The sequence below is a fragment of the Mercenaria mercenaria genome, chromosome 1, assembly GCF_021730395.1.
Source record: "Mercenaria mercenaria strain notata chromosome 1, MADL_Memer_1, whole genome shotgun sequence".
Taxonomy (NCBI): domain Eukaryota; kingdom Metazoa; phylum Mollusca; class Bivalvia; order Venerida; family Veneridae; genus Mercenaria; species Mercenaria mercenaria.
In genome coordinates this window covers 32157650-32174756 of record NC_069361.1, presented here as the reverse complement: position 1 = coordinate 32174756, position 17107 = coordinate 32157650, and the positions used below count along the sequence as shown (strand labels likewise).

General features: G+C 35.5%; 1 protein-coding gene across 1 annotated transcript in view; it reads left to right on the top strand.

The window, feature by feature from the left end:
• LOC123541889 (tyrosyl-DNA phosphodiesterase 1-like) overlaps window positions 1–17107 on the top strand; it is a 39336-nt gene that overhangs the window by 9919 nt on the left and 12310 nt on the right. Inside the window, exons 4-9 of the mRNA XM_045327514.2 lie at window positions 949–1377; window positions 5741–5784; window positions 6914–6969; window positions 7524–7620; window positions 15820–15854; window positions 16806–16898. Of these exons, the coding sequence (XP_045183449.2) occupies window positions 949–1377; window positions 5741–5784; window positions 6914–6969; window positions 7524–7620; window positions 15820–15854; window positions 16806–16898 (754 nt within the window). The remainder of the gene's footprint in view (window positions 1–948; window positions 1378–5740; window positions 5785–6913; window positions 6970–7523; window positions 7621–15819; window positions 15855–16805; window positions 16899–17107) is intronic.

Below are 17107 nucleotides of genomic sequence, written 5' to 3'. Positions count from 1 at the left end.
TTTTTAGGTCAATGGGTCAACGGTCAAGTTCTCAGTGACTGTTGGTATAAAAATAGGTTCCATTCGAAGTATTGAGAATGCTTTCACCTACGATCTTCCAACTTAGTGGGCACATTGCTTATAGGCAGAGGATTACCCAAGTTGAATTTAAATTCAGTGATTCCAAGGTGTCTAGGTCACAGTGACTGTTAGTTCAAAAAGCATTTCCGCTCAGTGTCTTGAGAACTCCTCAAACATAAAAGGAACATTGCTCGAAGATAGTGATGGAAGATTAATGATCCCTATTGATTTTGAGGCCAGTAGGTCAAAGGTCATGATCACTATGAATTATAGTACTAAAAATATTTCCACTCAGTATCTTGCAAATGCCTCAATCTATAAACTTTGCTCGTGTTTGTCCTTGAGCTATGATGGCTCACTGATCTTTTTGATGTTAGTGAGTCAAAGATCAAGGTCACAGTAACTGTTAATGCAAAAACAATAACAAAAATTTCTGCTAATGTCTTTAGAACTCCTTACCTACAGTCCTCAAACTTTGCACACATATTGACCACAAGCAGTGAATGACTCATGTTGACTTTGAAGATTTGTTTTTTCACAGGTCAAGGTCACAGTGAATGTCAGTGCAAAAAGTATATTCTCCATGTTCACCTCTTAGTTTTTAGGTTTTCTTGGTTAAGGGTCATAGTTACTGTCATGTTAAATGGTCAGATTGATGTATTATGTTAAGAAGTGATAGTGATTTATTTTCAGAATGTTTTGACCTATGATCCTCAAACTTGACAGGCACATTGCTTCATGGCGTTTTTTTCCCTGCCTTGCTAGCTCTTGTCTAGCCATAGATAATAGATTTCTATGCAGAACCAGTTGTTCCACTTAGTATTGAAATTTTTTAACTGTAAAAGGATATATTTTCTGTAACAGATTTTTATCTAAATTTCATTTCAGATGAAACTTACACACCAGCTTCCAAAAAAGCAAAACTAGAATCCTCTGCTGCATCAGCTTCAAAGTCAAAAGACAAACTTCAGATTCCATTATCAACAAAGGTCAGGTCAGAGTCACCTTCAATGTCTAAGGTCAGATCAAGGTCACCTACAAGTTCAAAGGTCAAGTCAGAATTACCCTCAACATCAAAGGTGAAGTCAAGGTCACCATCAGCTTCAAGAGGTTCATCAGAATTACCTTCAACTTCAAAGGTGAAAACACATTCACCGACCTCTGATTGTAAGGTCAAGAAAAGGTCAGGGTCGCCATGCAGAAATCCAAAGACAGTAGAAGGGAAGTTGCAGCTTGCCCAGCCATACAGTTTATTTCTCACCAAAGTTGCAGGAATTGCAGATAAATATAACACCACATATGCCATGGATATTAAAGGTATGCAATTACAACTAGGTCTGGAAAATTACATAAAATAATGGGTAACTGTTTTTATTTTAAGTTTCAAGTGATTCAGATGCACAATAAACGAATTTTAGCATGACTGTGAAAAACACTCTAGAGGTAGAACTGTTGCACTTATCAGTTCGTTAGTATCAGTGTCAGTGGCCACAGGAATTTTGGTTAAGTTTTTATATGTAAGCTGGTATCTCAGTAACTACTGGTAGGAATAAATTGAAACTGTGCACACTTGTTCACTATGATGATCTGACTTTCAATACACAGGTCTTAACTTTATTTTACATTTTTACACAATTATGCCAATCTTTGTCATTTTAGTAAATTAAATGCTTTTTTATCTGTTAACTGGTACCTCAGTAACCACTTGAGTAAATAGGCTGATACTTCACACTCTTGTTCACTGTTATTGTCGTACATACACTGTACAGGTTCCATAACTCTGTCTTGCTTTTATAAGTTATGCTGAGCAGCTCCTTTTTCACTTCAGTTATTTATTCATTTAAAGAGAATTCCTATAGTTTTTTTCCTTTCATAGAATTTTTTTAAATTCACATATATGATATGAAATTTTGTGCTGAAAACAATGAACAAATAAAAACAATAGGTCACCAGGCTCGTTTTTGTGAAAAATTGTTTTGAACACACCCACTGTTGCTGAAACTGCCCGCGATTTTTCAACATTTTCATAATTTTCTGCTTTTTTATAAATACCAACCAAAATATACATCAAGACAGCACAATAAGGTTTTTCTTTTTACAAATTTTATTATATACTTTTTTGATATTATAGCCATATTTGTAATATTCTATCCATACAGTAATTGGTACAAATGAAAAAAAATATTGTTTCATATTTACTTTTGTGAACTTTTTTCAATGAAAAATACCCATAGTGAAGAATATTTTTTTAAATTTGAAAAAACTCTTTCTTAGAATTTTTTCCTGTTTTTCTTGTGTATAGATAATTGTATTGTGAACATAAAAATGGCTAAAAATGTATGGGTCACCAGGCTAAATTTTATGTTAAGACCGCTAGAACACAACACCTGTTAGGACGGAAAGTGGCGCGAACCTGGCCAAATTGATTACATGTATGTGCGCTAGAAGTTAAAAAAAGTTTTAAAAATTCTTAATTCTTTCTATAATTGAAGACTAAATAATCTGAAAGGTGATATTGACTTATCAGTACTAAGTCAATTATCTTACATTATATGAACAACACCGTCTTTTTACTAAAATGCGATGTGAAACACAACCACAAAAATAGCAAGATATCTGTCAGGCATGATACTTGTCAATACAACATAAACCAGTATCAACATTTGATTACTGATAAAACTTATCAAAAAATGTTATTTCATTCAAGAAACCTCATATTTAAGATTGTCTGTAACATGTTTCGACAAATGTTGACTTCAGTTCAGTTTTCCATAGAAAGTGTCCGCTGCGCAGAAAGATGTGCATAAAAAAACTATAGGAATTCCCTTTAACTGTTTTTAGTGACAAGACTTTTGAATTGTTGAAGATGCTGGCTCATGCAGCTCTTGTTTCTGTAATTCTCTTTCACCCATTTTAGATTCTTACTGTTGTAAGCTTCCTGTCTTGTATTTAAAGTAACATACATTAGTGGATTGTTTAGACAGTTACTGGTGTGGAGAAACGCAAAAGGTTTATGTACATGCAGTAAACAAAGTAAGAATAGCAGTGTCATCTCCCTAGGTATTGCTTTATTTCTACCAGTTGTTTGACAGGAAGTTAAAGAATGCAAAGGGGAGCGGTGGTCTAGTGGATAAGGTGTCGACCGCTTAATCAAGGGGTTGTGGGTTCGGGCCCCAATGACTTCTCATGTGACACCAGTACTGGTTTTTCCAGGAAGCAGACTTGTGAGTGGTTCCAATAAGCTTGAAGCTTTCATCACAATCGAGCTAAAACAAATTAGTATACAGTCTAACCCGTCTTAAGCAGACAGCCAGGGCAAGCAGACAATTTGGCCGCTTAAGCCAGGTGACCGCTGATCGGAGGTGCAGCCAGTGTATGTATTTTTAGCTCACATGTCACAAAGTGACAGTGTGAGCTTTTGTGATCACGCAGCGTCCGTGCGTCCGTCCGTGCATAAACTTTTGCTTGTGACCTCTCTAGAGGTCACATTTTTCATGGGATCTTTATGAAAATCGGTCAGAATGTTCATCTTAATGATATCTAGGTCAAGTTCGAAACTGGGTCACGTGCGGTCAAAAACTAGGTCAGTAGGTCTAAAAATAGAAAAACCTTGTGACCTCTCTAGAGGCCATATTTTTCACAAGATCTTCATGAAAATTGGTCAGAATGTTCACCTTGATAATATCTAGGTCAAGTTTGAAACTGGGTCACCTGCCATCAAAAACTAGGTCAGTAGGTCAAATAATAGAAAACCTTGTGACCTCTCTAGAGGCCATATTTTTCATGGGATCTGTATGAAAGTTGGTCTGAATGTTCATCTTGATGATATCTAGGTAAAGTTTGATACTGGGTCAGCTGCGGTCAAAAAATAGGTCATTAGGTCTAAAAATAGAAAAACCTTGTGACCTCTCTAGAGGTCATACTTTTGAATGGATCTTCATGAAAATTGGTCAGAATGTTCACCTTGGTAATATCTAGGTCAGGTTCGAAACTGGGTCACGTGCCATCAATAACTAGGTCAGTAGGTCAAATAATGAAAAAACCTTGTGACCTCTCTAGAGGCCATATTATTCATGGGATCTGTATGAAGGTTGGTCTGAATGTTTATCTTGATGATATCTAGGCCAAGTTCGAAACTGGGTCAACTGTGATTAAAAACTAGGTCAGTAGGTCTAAATATAGAAAAACCTTGTGACCTCTCTAGAAGCCATATTTTTCACAAGATCTTCATGAAAATTGGTCAGAATGTTCACCTTGATGATATCTACGTCAAGTTCGAAACTGGGTCATGTGCCTTCAAAAACTAGGTCAGTAGGTCAAATAATAGAAAAACCTTGTGACCTCTCTAGAGGCCATATTTTACATGGGATCTGTATGAAAGTTGGTCTGAATGTTCATCTTGATGATACCTAGATCAGTTTCGAAACTGGGTCAGCTGCGGTCAAAAACTAGGTCATTAGATCTAAAAATAGAAAAACCTTGTGACCTCTCTTAGAGGCCATACTTTTGAATGGATCTTCATGAAAATTGGTCAGAATGTTCACTTGGTGATATCTAGGTCAAATTTGAAACTGGGTCACGTGCCATCAGTAACTAGGTCAGTAGGTCAAATAATGAAAAATCATTGTGACCTCTCTAGAGGCCATATTTTTCATGGGATCTGTATGAAAGTTGGTCTGAATGTTCATCTTGATGATATCTAGGTCAGATTCAAAACTGGGTCACATGAGCTCAAAAACTAGGTCACTATGTCAAATAATAGAAAAAAAAACAACGTCATACTCAGTTCAAAACTGGGTCATGTTTGGACAGGTGAGCGATTCAGGACCATCATGGTCCTCTTGTTGAGACTTCTGACCAGTTTAGCCTTTAGGCCCATTTCTTTTTCGGTTTTCTATTGTTATTTTACCAGGATACAATGACGTGCATTTGCCTTCACAATACGAATGGTCTTCTTAGCAATCTAAAACTCCGGTATGGTGTTTTTACAACAAAAATTGTTACAGACAATTTTCCAGCTTCAAAACAAGTTTGTTTACAATTTTTGCCATCTTGGTAAGGGAAGCTATTCTCCGCTCATTGTCTACGCTAAAATCTAAGATTGCCGTTACGTTCCGTAAAAGATAGAGTGGTTTATATTTTTTTTCAAACACAATTAATTTCATATATATTTAATAGTATTTTGATGACAGAAGTATAAAAAAAATCACAAATATTATGCTACTAATTAGTTATCGAGTATTTTCTTTAACCGACATCAAACTGTGAACAACAAAAGTGACACGCTAATTGCCGATAATTACTGGCCATTTGATCATAACAAGAATGGGATTACACCTTTGGTTATCAGTTTTAATTGAGAAGCTCATGTCATTTTGTCGTTCTTTTGGTGAAGTCACACGAAACTTAGCAATCACGTGCTTCTCAAAAATCCGATATCTTCAGTGATTATTGCCTAAAACTAATTGGTTTTGGAAGAAAAATGGCTGCTGAAAGGGGTCAAATGCGGTGGTCGGGAGGCAATTTCGGTGGCCGCTGGCCGCTGACGGCAGGTGGCCACTAAATAAAGTGATAAAATAGAGGAAAATCCGTCGGGGCGTCATAAAATGACTGCTGATCGGAGGTTACCGTTAGTACAGGTTAGACTGTAAACTAAAGAATGTTTTGTTGTTTGTTTCAGATATTTTGTGTGAGGATATGGGAAATCTTACAGCATCCTGCCAGGTAAAGTGCAGTGCAAGATGATTGTAATTAATCATGTCTCCCCATATATGCAGAGATGTATTGATTTTGAGCTGTCTGTCTGTTCTTCTCTGTCTGACAATCAGTCAGTCTCTCTGGTGGACTATTCCCTGAAGCTGCAAGTCTGATTTCATCAGAAGTTTGCAGACAGGTTCAGTACAGTGGAAAGTAATGCAGATCATTGGCTTTGGTTAAATTGGTTTTTGGCAGTGTTATGGCCCCTAAGTTTGTCCAAACTATTTCTCCTAGATTACTGATGAGATTTGAATGAAATTATAGGATTGATCAGTGCTGTGCCTAGTAGCGTATATTTTATGGGTTTGTTTTTTTTTTCAGTTGAATGATTTTTGTTGGGAGTTAGGGCCTTTGAACTAAAAAGTGATATATTTCACTGTGTTTATATTCTAGTACTATCATTTCTCCAACAGTCCTGTACATATTTACACATAATGTATTTATCTATTACATCTGGTTTAAAATGTATAATTGGCCAGATCTGAGTTGTTTATCAGGAGTTATTGGTGTATGAATTGATATATAGATGTGTTGTACATGGGTTGGTCTTTGTGATCTTGACCTTTAGTCAAGAGTAATGGTGCTCAGGAGAGTGATATAGGTCCAACAGGGCCTTCATGTTTGCTTTTGTTGGGATGTTATGGTTGCATCCACTTTTAAGGATTTTGCTTGCTGTTTCCACTAAAAATTTGCTTGTGTCACAATCAATGTCCAACTTGACTTTACTTTTGTCTTTCTTCAAATAGATATCATTGTGTTATACCCAGATATTGCATAGCCGTTCATTCAGCCATTTAAATGAAGTGGTATGGGCTATGGGGAGACATGCATTTTTTTCAAAAGAAATCTCTAATTGTTGGTTTTAAAAATTCTGGATGAAATTTCTGACATGGAAAACTTTTTTGTTTTAAGCTGAAGAGAAAACAAAAGATTGTTCTTAAAGTGAAATCTGTAGCACAAAATCTCATTTTATATTTATGAAAATACATTGTATCTGCAAAGCACATTACTTTGTTTTCTTAATGAGTTCAGTTGAAATGGTAGTCAGATAATCAACAATTTATGCAGTTATGTGCATAATGATTTATTGTTTCAGTTCAATTACATGTTTGATATACAGTGGCTTATGAAGCAGTACCCCCAGAAGTTCAGGTAAAGGCATGTTTTGTTTATATTTTTAGCTCACTTTTGCGTTTTCTCAACAACTACTTGTCTGAAGTTTTAAAAACCTCTTTGGTAGCTTCACTACTATGACAAAATATGCCCAATAAATGAATTCTGCTATTCTGCTTTTGGCCTTTTAATAACCATACATTGTGGAGCTTCCATCAGTTAAAAGCTTTGACATCAATGTGATTAAAGTATAAGAGACGTTGGTCAAATTGACTTGTTTATAGAAAGTAGAAATTTTGATGTTTCAGCAGGAAAAGCAGACATGTGATAAAAAGGACTTTCCACATTGAATTTATAAAACTCGTTGAAAAACATTGATAAAATGCTCAGCAGAGCCTCACATTTTATTATTTCATTCAACTTGTTTAATAACTTCAATATGAAAAGACACTCGTGTAATATCCTCTATGTTCATTAGGCCATCCAGTTTAAGAAAATGTAAATTCAAAGTAAAAAATTTATGAATGTCCTTTAATACTCATTCATTTACTGATAGCTCCAGCTAAGAGCACAAGACATTTCTTTTATTTCAGGTCAAAACCACTGCTGATTGTTCATGGTGAACATGGTTCAAGTATGGCAGCCTTACAGGCCCAGGCTATGTCATATACCAATATCAGATTCTGCCAGGTAAATTTGGTTTGTTATGTACAAAAAGAGTATATATCAATAAGCCAGGTTCATATTTTTGCATAACTGTTCTGGTAACAGCTCTTATATAGATGTTTTTAAAAATGCTTGATGGTATTTATAGGTAGTCTATGTTATCAGGATGTGTCTGCATTTAGAATTTCTGTCTGTATTGGGAGCTTTCTCTTGTTTTGTCCCTGTTGTCAGATCACTCTGTATCTGTACTGGTGGAGGAAGAATTTGCTCTCTGAGGTACCTCTGAACTTGTACCACAAAAACGGAGCTATATAAAAAAAAATCCATTTGCTATATAATTTGGTATAGGGTCCTCCAAGGCCGAGTAGTTAAGGTCGCTGACTTGGAATCACTTGCCCCTCATCAATGTAGGTTCAAGCCTTGTTTGGATCGTTGAATTCTTCATGTGAAAAAGCCATCTAGCTGGCTTACAATAGGTCGGTGGTTCCCACCCCCTCCTGTGATAAAATAATGCACGGAGGGGTACCTGGGGTCTTACTCTACCATCTAAAGCTGGTAGATCACCACATTACCTATAATTGTGTCAGTGTGATGTTAAAACCAACAAAAAAATATATATAGTTTGGTATATTAATAGTAGCAGTTCATTTGTTTGTAGCTCAGCTATAAGCATTGACATCTGCTTATGTATCCGCACGATGATTAAAGTTTTGATGCACTTATACTTTATCTCTGTTACTACTTGATAGATTTGCTGCAAGCTTAAAAAAGAAATTCCTCATCATTACCCACACAGGGGCACAACTCTTGCACCAATCTTCATGGATTATCCCCACATTTTACTTAGAATTTCAGGTTAAAGTTTGGTGCACTTTCCCTCTGTCTCTGTTATTACTAAATGGATTTTATTCCATCTTAAAATAGTTGTTCTACATCATCACCTACATCATGTGACACTAGGTCGATAAATATGGCACACATTTTTAGCTTACAAACCTCACTGGGTCAAGTCCCATAACTCTGACATGTATTTTGGCCAAATTTTGCCTCTTTTGGACTTTTTAAATTCCTGGTTAAAGTTTTACATGCAAGTTACTGTCTCCAAAACTAATGCAGATATTGAATTGAAACTTCACATGTGTCTTCGGGGTCATAAAACTAGGTGATAGCATCAAGAACCATAACTCTGACATGCATTTTGGCCAAATTGTGCCCCCTTTTGGACTTAGAAGATTCTGGTTAAAGTTTTGCGTGCAAGTACATACATCTATCATTTAAAGGCATATAGCGTTTGAACTGATTTTTTCTCTTTTCTAGATCAATTACCAACCTCACTGGGTCAAGTCCCATAACACTGACATGTATTTTGGCCAAATTTTGCCCCCTTTTGGACTTAGAAAATCCTAGTTAAAGTTTTACATGCAAGTCATTATCTCCAAAACTAATGCAGATATTGAATTGAAACTTCACATGTGTCTTCAGGTCATAAAATTAGGTGATAGCATCAAGAGCCATAACTCTTGACATGCATTTTGGCCAAATTATGCCCCCTTTTTGACTTAGAAAATCTTGGTTAAAGTTTTGCATTCAAGTACATTCAAGTACATATAGCTATAACTTAAAGGCATATAGCTCTGTAACTTATTTTCTCTTTTCTAGGTCAATTACCAACCTCACTGGGTCATGTCCTAAAACTCTGACATGTATTTTTGGCAAATTATGCCTCCTTCTGGACTTAGAAAATCCTGGTTTAAGTTTTGCATGCAAGTTACTGTCTCCAAATCAAATGCTGATATTGAATTGAAACTTTACTGTATCTTCAGGGTTATAAAACTAGGTTATACCATCAAGTCCCATAACTCTGACATACATTTTTGCCAAATTATGTCCCCTGTGAACTTAAAACTTCTGGTTGAAGTTTTGCATGCAATTTACTATCTCCAAAACTAATGCAGATACTGGATTGAAACTCTATAGATACTCTAACATTAAGGGTAATATTCCTGCTTCTGGGACAACAATTCGAATAGTCCAACATTTGCTGTCTTACGGACAGTTCTTGTTCATGAATTATGCCCCCTTTTTACTTAATTTTGATGCATATTACCATATCTCTGTTATATCAGAAGGGATTTGATTCAAACTTAAAGTGTGTTCCATGTCATTATCCGCATCATATGACACAAGGGCCATAACTCTTGCTCCAATATTTTATGAATTATGCCCCATTTTTACTAACAATTTCAAGTTACTAAATGAATTTGATCCAAACTTAAAATAGTTCTTGCACATCACTGTCCTCATCATATGACTCGAAGTCCTAAACTCTGGCACAAACATTTCATGAATTATGTCCCCTTTTCCTTAGAACTACAGTTTAAGTTTGATGGTTTTTCAGCATATCTCTTTTGTTACTTGATGGATTTGTTTCTAACTTAATGCAGTAGTTCTACATTATCACCCAATTGTCAGATGACACAAGGTCCAAAGTCTGGCAACTGCATTTTATAAATTCATGTCCCATTTTTACTTAGAATTTCAGGCTAAAGTTGTGATGCACTTTTGGTCTATCTCAGCAAAGAGCTATAAAAATAAAAAATTTTAAATTTTATACTTCTTTGATCTCAGTTATTACTAAATGGATTTGATTCAAACCTAAATAAGTTGTACCAGTTTATTAGTGACATGATATGGCAGTTGATGCATTACTCTTGCAGAAATATTTCATGAATTGTGTCCCTTTTGTACTTAGTTAGTGTTTTTATACACTTTCACTGTATCTCTGTTATTATGAAATACATTTGTGTAAGACTTCAATCTATTGTCAAATATTGTCATCCACATTGTAGTCATTAAATCCTCTAGTGGCAGCACTAGCTTCGTCAGATGTACCCAATATCACTATCGAGCATTGAAATAGTCCAGCGTGCTGTCTCCTGTGACAGCTCTAGTTAGGATGACTGACAGCAGTCTGTAGATGACCCTGGGTGGTTTTGGGCCCAGTAGGTCTAAGGTTAGGGTGATCTTGAGACTTAAAACAGCTTCCAATCATTAAGTGAAGAACACAAGCCTAGGGCTGCCAAGCTTCGTAAGGTGACTCTGTTAGTAACTTAGTTTTGGAGTCACATGTTCATTTGTCAAGGTCAGAATGAGGCTTAGTTTAAAACAAAGAGCTATAAAAATAAATAGATTGGCAACTTGAAAGGCATATAGAGCAAATCTCGCCAACCTCCCGTGACAAAAAAACGAGATCTCGTTTACCGGAAGTGGCCCTTTCTCCACGCGCCATTTTGTATGCGAAAGCAATTATTCATTGGTAAAATAATTATCACCGTATGACCACGCTTCTTTCGATGGCAAAAAAAACGTGTACTTTGTGTCTTAAGACCATTTCAAATTAAACTAGTTTTGCTTTAGAAGCTAACATGTATTTTAAATGTAGTTTTAAAGGTACAAATTGTAACTCCATGCTCGCCAATGTTTGTTTTTAGTAAGTTAACGCCGAATCACGCTCTGACACGAGCTCACGCGAGATTACAGCCAGTTGCCATTCTGTGTATTTTATACTTCTTTGTTTAAAAGTAGTTTATTATCAATAAGCAAAGAAAATTTGAGCCTGTGGTAATCAAACTTCATATTATTGTGATTGCTGATTGTCAATGGTCAGAAGGTGATCAACATTATTTCTTAATTCAGAAGGTCAAAGAGCAAGGTCAAAGTGACTGTGACTGTGAAGTCACTTTTATCATGCTGGACACGATTGATTCTGCCTTTGCAACCAGAGCAGATCATGATCAACCTGCACATCCGTGTATTCTGATCATGACCTGCACCGTTCGCCATTCAGTCAGTCATCTGTGCCTGAAATAATCCTAGATCTTCCTCCAACCTTACAGGCTTTGAAATCTTCATACATGTTTGACCTATAATTTGTGTCAGTGTGATGGTAAATCTAACATAAAAAAGAATGCAAGACTTATTTATTACATATTTCAAAGATTTGCATTCACAATTTTATGTTTAGCAGAAATTCATATGAAATGCGAGACTGCAAAAGTATTATTACCTCCCTCAGTCTTGGTTTTATACAAACAGGATAGATTGGAAAAAATACTAATTCTGAAACTACAAGCAATTCTAATACTTGCCTTTTCATTTAGTATATTTAAGAAATAATTTATAGCAACAGAGTGTTTTAACAATATTTATGCACGATGGGCAGTTATACGTCGGGCGTAATAATTTAAATTATTTGTACAATGTATTACCGCCCAAGTGTATAGTGTTGAAACACGGTTTTGCTATAAATTATTTTGATTCTAATATGCCTTTAATATGAAACAGTAGATAAAATATAGTAGCGCTCTTTCTTGGTTGACACAAAAGCTTTGACGTCACCGCACGTTAAGGTGACGTTATTCTAGCGTAAACATGTTTTAACAGAGACAAGCAGTTTAGAATGAAATGTAATACCTGAAACTGTTTTGAAATCAAGAATGGACAGCTTTTTAAAATAGTTTCATATTAAAGGGACATAATAATTATACTAATTCTTATAAAAGTCAATAAAGTGTACATTTCTGATTAGGTTCTAGCTCTTTTAATGGACTATTTTGTTCCTTAAAGCAGTATCTATCAGAATGTATGAAAAATGAAAAAAAATCTTGAATGTTTTCTTAAATAAATTAAGGTCTGAAAACACTAATTAGCAACACCAATATTTTGCTTACTTTACTTTTACAAGACTGAATGTACTATTTCTAGACTACTGGACTACTTTAGTTTCTAGTACATGACCTAAAAAATCTTTGCTTTGTACTGAATGTTTAAAACCTCTTACAAAATCTTCCTTTACTTAAAGTTATAAACATGTAAGAAGTTACTGTCCATTTTTGCTTGTATGAAGAGCATTCTGTTATGATATGCCATTCCACAGGGGTTATTTAGTCCATCTTTACTGCATAAAATCACACCCAAATCCTCTCCGCTAGGGGACAACTGATGCACAGTGTCTGTTTCATACTCAACCACATAAATATTGTCATCTTCATCTGATGTTATATTCCTGGGATCTCGTAATGCCTTACGATCTTTACAGATGAAATTTATTCCTCCGTCAACATCGATGCTTGAAATGGTACCTGACCCTGCATCAGAAATAAGGAGATGCCGTCCCTTCTTGATGGATGCCAGATACCATGTTGATAACAATTTAAGTCGACCTTCAAAGCGGTCCTCAATATTTCTATGAATGTTTCCAAACTGATCCAGCAATTTTACAGAGAATCTTCCTTCATCTTTAACACTAACAGCCACGCCACCTTTCCAGCTTGTTATTCCGAAACATTCTCCATTGACTTTCACAGTAAATACATACTGGACTTCTTTACCTACTTTAAATTGATGGATACCTCTGACCCTGTTCTCAGTCACATACAAATCTTGGTCTACATTTATGGCCTTACACATGTCCCATGGCTCCTGTTTCATATGGAAAACAAACAGGTTGTTAAAATGCTTGTTGAACAGTTTTAGGCATTTGTTGTTTGCATCAGCCAAGACTATTTTTCCATCAGTGTAAACCACGCAGGCGCAGATAAAGCATTTCCTGACATCTGTTCCCAAACGTATTTTTGCCTCTTTAACCAGGTCAGTATCTCTAGTCTCGGGGCTCTCCTTCCTAAAGTTGATCTTGCCAGTTTCCGAACCTACATACTGGAAGGAAACACGACCATCCGCCACCATGTCCAGATAATTCCGGCTCACAGATCTTCCCTGTTTTTTGTCTTTCCGCATTGCATGATGATATCGTTCCATCATTTCATCACCAGTGATAATTCCATGATTTAACGTGAGCAGTGTACCTTCATGTTTATTGACACAGCTATGGCACAAGAAATCCATGCACACTTTGCAGAACCCATAAGCTTCAGTAACAAGACTGTTCTTCAAACATTTGGAACAGAATAGCTCTGTGCTAGGTTTGAATTTCTCTTTAGCTATTTGATAGTCTCTGTAGCTGACTGGCTCATTCCGTCGCACTCCTTTTGATGGAACAGGTGTCGGTACACTAAAAGCCATGTTTTACTGACTTAAATCATAACTGTATGAATTGTTATTATTTATTTGTTTAGGCTAAAATGACATTTTTTTCAGATATAAAAACCTCTGCTTAAGCTCTACATCATTTTTGCAAGAATTGAAATCAGTTCACATCATGTTTCGACAAATTGTGTCTGTTTATATTATTATTTTCATCAACAATAATCAGTCCACATATTTTTTTTTTTTTGTATCAGCTGTAATCAGTCCACCTTCATCTTAAATAATCTTTAATGTGTATATGTTAAATCTACAGATTTATTTTGTAGATGATAAGAGTAAGAAATGAATTCATAAAACTTGATATTTATACCTTCAAATGTTTAAAAAATATTTGTGTAAGTTTTAATCCTTTTTCACAGAGTTTACACTCAGTCTTTTGCAACTAATATATACTATTTGCTGCACAAAGATAGCAAAGGACAAGGTTGAAAAATCTTTTGAATTCTAAAAAGGATTTTTTGCTATTTTGAAACAGTTCCAACCTTGAGAAGTGTTGCATTATTGGTTTTTAATGGGGGAAATCAGATCATCTTTACAACGGAATTGGAGCGTCTAATCTCTTCTCTTTATTCAGTTGTGAACAGGTGGAATTTACTTTTGGCAGATTTTCCTATCTTAAAACTTATTGACACTTAATTATCTCTTCTATCAATCTTTTTAAAAAATTAATCAAGCATGATGTACCTTTAATTTTGTTATAGTTGATATAAGCAATTTGGTATTGATTTAAGTGGCACTTAGCAATTTAATTTCATTGCAGACGATTATTTGAACAATGATATTATTGTAATTTATTAATTACCACATAAATGTATATGAAAGCTAAGTTTATAAAGTAAAGCCTCTGCAAACACCACCTGTGAATAAGGACCACCTGGCTCTAAAGACTGCCTGTGTATAGGGCCCACCTTGCTTTAAACATCACCTGTGAATAGGAATCACCTTACTCTAAATACCACCTGTGAATAGGAACCGCTTTGAATACCACCTGTGAATTGGGACCAAATTGCACTAAACACCTCCTGTAAATAGGAATCACTTTACTCTAAACACCACCTGTGAATAGGGACCACCTTGCTTTAAACACCACCTGTGAATAGGAGTCACCTTTCTCGAAACACCACCTGTGAATAGGAATCACCTTACTCTAAACACCACCTGTGAATAGCAACCTCTTTGAATACCACTTGTGAATTGGGACCAACTTGCACTAAACACCACCTGTGAATAGGAATCACCTTACTCTAAACACCACCTGTGAATAGGAGCCGCTTTGAATACCACCTATGAATAGGGGCCATGTTACCTTAAACACCACTATTATCATTTCCTAACACTTTGCAATTTATTATGTCTCCCACACCACTGTATGGTGGGAGACATATTGATTTACTCCTGTCTGTGTGTGTGTCCGTCTGTCCATCTGTCACAAATCTTGTCCGCACTCTAAGTTGAACATTTCTCATCCGATCTTCACCAAACTTGAACAAAATGTGTTTGCCATTAAGTCCTCGGCCAAGTTTGATAACTAGCCAAATCGGCCCAGGCACTTATGGCCCTTAAATTACCAATAGGCCACTTACTACAAAACTTACTCCAAAACTATTAAAGGTATATTTTCTGTGAGTAAACAGTGTATAAAGACAGACTTACTATTCAGATGATTAGGCGGTTCTAGGAGACATACGCTTTTCTCAAACCTGTGAATAAAGACCAGCAAAGAAAGACTAATATTTGGTTCTGCCTAGGCTTGTCTTCAGAGAAAGGATCAGCTATGTTGCTTTAATGAAAACAAGTTTTAGCTGAACTAAAACTGTTTAAACTGCAAGTTTAATGTTTATGAAGTTGCAAGAAGTACAGGCAGAAATTATAAAAGAACATATTGGTAAAGTCAAGGACTTTCTATATTCTTATTTTTTCTTCTAATCTATCCTCTTTTAAATGAGAGAGAAAGTCCTGTGTATTGTTTTAACCCATGTGTTTTTTAAAAAAAATATTTATTTATTGTTTCATTTTGCATTAAAGAATGGTTTCCATTGTTCATTTCTTTATCCTGCAAAATTTTTTTAACATTATATTCATTGGAAAATACAATTTTGTTTGTTTTTTCTTCATCAGGCAAAGCTAGAAATGATGTATGGGACACATCATACGTAAGTGAACTTAAGAATATTGATTTTTTCTAAGAACATTGTCTGGCTATGTCAGACTGTTTGGGGAATTTGTCTAGATACATCTGTTTCATAAATGAGCCGCGCTATAAGAAAACCAACATAGTGGCTTTGCGACCAGCATGGATCCAGACCAGCCTGCACATCCGCACAGTCTGGTCTGGATCCATGCTGTTCGCTTTCAAAGCCTATTGCAATTAGAGAACCCGTTAGTGAACAGCATGGATCCTGACCAGACTGCACAGATGTGTGGGCTGGTCTGGATCCATGCTGGTCGCAAAGCCACTATGTTGGTTTTCTCATGGCGCGGCTCAAATAATAAGATGCTGAATTCTTTGTATGTCTAATAAACCGTAATTACAGTTTTTGAAAAGAAAGAAATCATTGATTAAGGACAACTGGCTACAGTGAATTTTTTGTAACACTTACAGTCAATCATCTTTGGAAAAGTCACTTTAAGGCATCAGGTCCACAAATAAGCAGGTTCTATATAACAGTGCTATTAAAATATATCAAATATTGATGCCTGGTAAGGTCATATAATTTTGCTTTCATTCGAAAATGTATTGTCTACTGAAAAAGAAAATATAAATGACATGACGAAATATGTTATAAAATTTGTATTTTTTCACTTTATAGTTTTCAGTGATACTTCAACAGAAATCCAGTTATTAAAGTGTAAAATTTATCATTTCACAGTCAAAAAACATGACTGTAGTGATTTGTGAGTATTATTATGGTCATCTTATTCCTTGTTCAGAAGACACAACTTTTTCATTCAAATGATACAAAAGCATGGGGTCACCATGCATCAAAATGTTATCTATTTGTGAATCGGATCCGATACCTTAATATAAGTTGAAGATGAGAACAAAAGGTTCAAATAAGCATATATAATGTATGTAAAAATATATTTATTTTTTCTGTGTATAGGAAGATGATGTTGTTACTGTATGAAGATGGACTACGTGTTGTTATCCACACATCTAACATTATACAGCAGGACTGGTACCAGAAAACACAAGGGTATGTGCAGTGGATTTTGATTTAACATGTGGTAAATGTTCTCTATAACATATAAAAGTGATGGGCACAAGTTCCATGCTTGAAGCTCCAAGTTTTTAAATAATAAATCTATATCTTATGAGCAAAATGTCCATAGGCGTGGGACATTGGTATCTCTTACAATTTTGTATTGGTTTAATGCAGCAGTCCTGAAAAATTCTATGTCATTG